At 36.1% G+C, this 6,025-nt stretch overlaps 1 protein-coding gene across 1 annotated transcript in view; it reads left to right on the forward strand.

The window, feature by feature from the left end:
• Positions 1-2,294: 2,294 nt before the first annotated feature.
• The window catches only part of LOC125651689 (uncharacterized), a 4,421-nt gene continuing 690 nt past the window's right edge, over positions 2,295-6,025 (forward strand). Inside the window, exons 1-5 of the mRNA XM_048880397.2 lie at positions 2,295-3,032; positions 5,113-5,359; positions 5,512-5,583; positions 5,667-5,801; positions 6,024-6,025. The exon at positions 6,024-6,025 is cut by the window's right edge and continues 79 nt beyond it. Of these exons, the coding sequence (XP_048736354.2) occupies positions 2,993-3,032; positions 5,113-5,359; positions 5,512-5,583; positions 5,667-5,801; positions 6,024-6,025 (496 nt within the window). The 5' untranslated portion in view covers positions 2,295-2,992. The remainder of the gene's footprint in view (positions 3,033-5,112; positions 5,360-5,511; positions 5,584-5,666; positions 5,802-6,023) is intronic.

Consider the following 6,025-nt stretch of genomic DNA (forward strand, 5'->3'; position numbering starts at 1 on the left):
TGTTGATTTTGGAGTCAAAAGGTCAAGGTCACTTAAATAGCTGGTAGAGACTGGTCTGAGGGGTTGTGTCTGCCCTGTGAAGCTCTTGTTTTCTTTGTCTTGCTCTCTGATTAGAATACTGAGAGTTCTCTGATATGACTTGGGAGGATGTGGAAGGCTTTATCGTTTGTGATGATGACAGGCACTTACGTTACAAACAAATTCCCAGACATTGAAAATCACGTACATACACTGGGTAATTTTGTAATGTACATGTATGCGATTCATTTCTTTGTTATGTCAAGCGTTTGTGATTCAGCGCTTAGAGTAATCAAACGATGTTAAGAAAATCTCAAAACACGAAATGATAGGGTTTCCTTTTAAATCGAATTGGCTGGCTGTATTGGTCGTATGGAGCACCAAATTAACTCAAACTAATATAATTGAAGATCTTTAATTATTTGAAGATTTCATCTTCAATTATTGCGCGCAATTCAGTTGATGCGGCACATCAATGTGGAGGAATTGTTGCTTGCAAAATTTTATTTGGAGCTCGGTATAAATGATTTGATCTCTTTAATTGAGTTGAAGAGGTCTATGGAGCGCCAAATTAACATAAATTCAAATAATTGAAGATATCTTCAATTATTTGAAGATATCATCAATTCATTTGATGCGCGCAACAATTGAATTAAAGATCTCTTCATATAATTAATGATATTTTCAATTCTGAATTATTGCGCGCATTAATTGAATTCATGATATCATTAATTCTTCAGCTGAATTGATGCGCGCTTTAATTGAATTAATGATCTCTTCAAATGAATTAATGATATCAACAATTGAATTGATGCGCGCTACAATTCAATTGAAAGAGAGCAATAACTGATATAATGCGTGCATTAAATCAATTGATGAGAGCAATAATTGAATTGATGCGCGCATTAATTCAGTTATTGCTCTCTTCAATTGAATTAATGATATCTTTAATTCATTTGAAGAGAGCAATAATTCTTTTAGAAAGAGCAACTATATAATTAAAGATATCTTCAATTCAACATATCCACAATTGAATTATTGATATCTTTAATTGAATTGTTGCTCTCTTTAAAAGAATTGATGCGCGCATTAATTCCTTATACAAAAGCATTGTAAATGATTTAAAGATATCTTCAATTGAATTAAAGAGATCATCAGATTATTTATACTGAGCTCTAAATTAATTATGCGAGAAATATTTCTACTAAATTGATGCTCTCATCAAATGAATTGAAGAGAGCAATAATTGAATTAATGCGCGCATCAAATCTATTATTGCTCTCATTATTTGAATTAATGCGCGCATCAATTGAATTGAAGAGAGCAATAATTGAATTAATGCGCGCATCAAATTTATTATTGCTCTCATTATTTGAATTAATGCGCGCATGAATTGAATTGATGAGAGCAATAATTGAATTGAAGCGCGCATTAATTCATTTGATGAGAGCAATAATTGATTTAATGCGCGCATTAATTAAATTAAAGAGAGCAATAATTGAATTGATGATATCTTCAAATAATTGAAGATATCTTCAATTATTTGAGTTTATGTTAATTTGGCGCTCCATAGAGGTCTTTATCGTTTACAAGGCTTTTTATAAGAAATCCATGCGCTTTTAAAGAGAGCAACAATTCAATTAAAAGAGAGATCATTCATTTGTGGAAATGTTGAATTGAAGATAACTCTTATTAAATGACCTCTCTCTCTCTCTCTCTCTCTCTCTCTCTCTCTCTCTCTCTCTCTCTATGAATTATTGCGCGCATCAATTGAATATTTGCGCGTATTACATCATCAATTTAATTGAAGAGAGCAACAATTCAATTATAGCGCGTATTAATTTAGCAGAATAAGCAATAAATCAGAATTGAAGATATCATCAATTATTTGAAGAGATTTTTAACTAAAATGTCACGCGTATCATATGCATTGATGATGTCTTCAAATAATCAAAGATATCTTCATTTATTTGAGTTTTATGTTAACCTGGCGCTCCATGGTGTAGCTCGACAAGTTAACGCACAGGGGCTGATACCCATTTCGACGTTTCGGGTTGAAACCAGCTTAACCCCTGTGGGTTATCTCTTATTAACCCCTGTGGGTTATCTCTTATTAACCCCTGTGGGTTATCTCTTATTAACCCATGTGGGTTATTCTTTATTAGCCCCAGGCCCTGTGGGTTATCTCTTATTAACCCATGTGGGTTATTCTTTATTAGCCCCAGGTCCTGTGGGTTATCTCTTATTAACCCCTGTGGGTTATCTCTTATTAACCCCTGTGGGTTACGTCTCAACTGCTGATCTGTAGGTTCTTTTTTTTTTTTCAGATCACTTTCTACTAAAGCTGCATTTTTTAACTAAAGAAGGAAATTTGAATCTTTTCAATTTCAAAATAGCATTGTACATATCCTTCACTTTCCATCCATATAAAATCTCTGGTGTGTTATTCCTCCTTTTAAATAAAAATAACACTTGATGAATGGAAGGCGACACCTTAATTGTAGGGAATTCTACTACACCGCAGGTATTACCGAATTAACTATCAGTATACCGACTATTGGTGTAGAGAAATATAGTACTGTGGTCCGTTTTATGGCCTTGTGTCATGTCCGCTGTATATCGTCACAATCACTTTGGCTGTTACCTGAAAGGGACAAAAGAGGTGAGCCCATGTCTTTTAGAATTTGATTGTTGTCCAGCGACTTCCAGAATATTAATTTCTTTATCATTTTTCACATTTTATGAATACGTTGGAGCTAACGTTTGGTCGTCTGTTCAGATACGAACATCTTCTGAGTGGCTAGTTGACATACCCTCGGCAGGTCCTCGGAATTTGTTGTCATCGAACGCATGTCTTTTGACAATTATGAGGAAACGGCATCGGTGTGAAAATCATTTCTCGGATTTTTGATTGATAAACAGGTGCCTATGTCTTGAATACTGAAAAAAGGTGGATACAACAGAGGAAGCCGATATGAAATTCGTAGTTTTCTTTTTCACGCTCATCATTATTGGTAAGTTAATACTTATACTCTGTCTACACTTAAACTTAATTTAAACTTAGTATGTCTCTCCCCGAAATGATGAAGACACTGGGTTCTGACGAGGTGAATCGTGTAAGGAATATAAATTGAATATATGTATTTATATTTATTTTTGCAATATTACCTAGTATGAAATACTTTATTGGTAAACATTGTACATATATTTTGATAGAAAGTAAATATATAGTAAGGATCAAATTGCGATACATCCCTGTGCGCCAACAGAGGGGGGGGGGTGGCAAAAGATAAAAAAAAAAATGATAACCTTCCGCATATATATAATGTTTGCTCATACTTTTTAGTGGTTTATAAAACGAATAACATGTGATTCGCAGTACATGTAATTAAAATATAACCCAGAAAGCACCCTTATAATGCGAGACCCGATGTGACCTTAAAAGTTGACATGAAGATAGTAATGATCGTTGAATCTGAGAAAACTGCTATGTTATAATTAGACGGACGGATAAACACAAATTGAATATATTAACCCCCCCCCCTCCCGTCACAATAACCATAGGCGTAGCTTGGGTTATAATATTACCGAGGCAGGGGGTCTGGGGGCCCCAGAAGCTATCGACATTTTAACAACGTAAAAGGTTTTTTTTGGTTTTTTTACCGAGGCAGCTGCCTCGGTTGCCTCAATGGAAGCTACGCCACTGATAACGAGGAAAGTGAAACAAATGTTATGGGGATACAGAAATACTACTGTCTAGTAGGATTTATTTGTACATATGAAGATTGATAGCACGCTCGGGACATTGCATGATTATTATTACGAGTTTTTTATGGTGTTCTGATCAGGCCGCTGTTCTCACACCTTCACGCTTAGGGGCGAAATCTAAATTCAAATAGTGTGGGGGTGGGGTTAAAGTTTCCATAATAATATTACATTTTAATGAACATTTAATAGTTTTAATGTACACTTTCATCTCGTCCCTCCACCATCCCAATAATGAATTCCCAGTTGTAGATACACGTGTGTATAACCTGCAAATATGAATGACGCCGATGGATTTATTTTTTATTTTTTTTATTTTTTTTTTTACAACTGTCGTATCTTAGTGTATCTATATATCTCCATTTTTCTTTTAGAATAATTACCCTATCACAACATGCACTCCAGATCGGTAAATTACCACATACACGAGTACAATGTAGCCAACATCTCCATTTTTCTTTTAGAATAATTACCCTATCACAACATGCACTCCAGATCGGTAAATTACCACATACACGAGTACAATGTAGCCAACATGTGGCATATGCATTTTCAAAAAGGAAATAAATTTCATTTTTGAAAATACATGGGGGCATATAAACTGCGAAGCTTTATGAAAAGTGTGTTGGCGTGAAGCGTTGCTGTTTACACCTTCGTGTTTATTTTTTACATTTTTTCATTAATTTCTTTCAGAATTTTCTCGGTAGTTATTTAAAATAGTCGTACTACATTTCTCAAAATTCATACGCATATTCTTCACATTCATGAGGAAATGGCTATCATTTCAATTGGTAAAGACATCGATGCTAAAAACGTCGGAAATGTAAATATTAGATTGGGCGAACTTGACAACATCTTTTTCCCGAAAACAAATTTGTATTTTATTCCACAAATTGACAAGTTTGTATGAATAGTAATAACCTTATATATGAGTTTTGTTGTAACCAAGATAAAGCACTTAATGATTAAGTCTTCCACCTTGGTCTTGTGTATGACGCGAGAAAGCGAAGGGCGAAAACTTTGCGAAGAGGAAACGTAAATTCATTGAATTATTGTACATTTTACCTGTTAATCATTATTTCGCATGGCATATTGTAATAACTTGTTCCCGATCCTGTTGATTTGATCAATAAAAATGTTCAAAACAAGCGCGAAGTTGCGATATTTGCATCGCTCTGTTGCCTTCGCTCCTCCACCTTCATAATTTCGTACTTTTGGAACTTCGCCCTTAATACGAAGGACCGAAAGAGCGAGTGATCTGATCAGAACACCATATGCTCTTTTTTATTAATCGTTTTAATTTGATGACAATTTACTTTTAACTGACAGCAGAAGTATGTGGACAAATTCCGGGACAGTCCCCCGCGGACTTTCTAACAGCAAACCGAATCGACACCATTACTACCAGAACAGTTGTTGATCAGCAGCTGCCCGTTCAGTTGCCCGTAAATACTGCCGTCTCCCTGGATCCAGGGCGCCCTCTTCAGGTCGGCCCTGATGGACAATGTCCCACGTTCCTGTCCCGTTATGAGGGAGAAGTTCTTGTCATTAATCTTGTACCGGGTGCTTGTGATATGTAAGTTTTCTGTACAATGACGCTCACAACCAAATCAAACTCCAGAGAGTGTTTGGATATATCTTTTGTGCCGATGCTTGAAAGCGAGCACTGTCACGTGTAGTATTGTACCCAGTGAAATTTAATGTCTATCTTTATTTACTTTTTGATAGGTTGATATTTGTTCAAGACCAAACACATTTGTTTCCAGGAGCAGCGGAGATTCTCATGAATACAGGTGCAGGGTGGGTATCAAACAAGTAGATGTACAAGTAATCTAATGAATATTAGTCTATTATCCTAGGTCACGTGTAGAATTTTGTTGCAGACGAATTATGTTGCCAATGGTAACTTTCCGTGGTAACAGTTCTACTAACAGTATAGCCACGGGTTGTCCCATGATTCCACTACGGTACCTTGGACCAAGGGTTGTTCTGGACACCGTACCAGGCCGCTGCCAAATGTAACTCTCTCTCTCTCTCTCTCTCTCTCTCTCTCTCTCTCTCTCTCTCTCTCTCCCTCTCTCTCTCTCTCTCTCTCTGTGAACTCCTCCCTCTCTCTCTTAGATCATTCCTGTAACATCTCATTCAACCCCCCTCTCTCTCTCTCTCTCTCTCTCTCTCTCTCTCTCTCTCTCTCTCTCTCAGATCATTCCTGTAACATCTCTATCTGATTTATTTTTCAGAG

This window comes from Ostrea edulis, chromosome 5, assembly GCF_947568905.1.
Source record: "Ostrea edulis chromosome 5, xbOstEdul1.1, whole genome shotgun sequence".
NCBI classification, from domain to species: domain Eukaryota; kingdom Metazoa; phylum Mollusca; class Bivalvia; order Ostreida; family Ostreidae; genus Ostrea; species Ostrea edulis.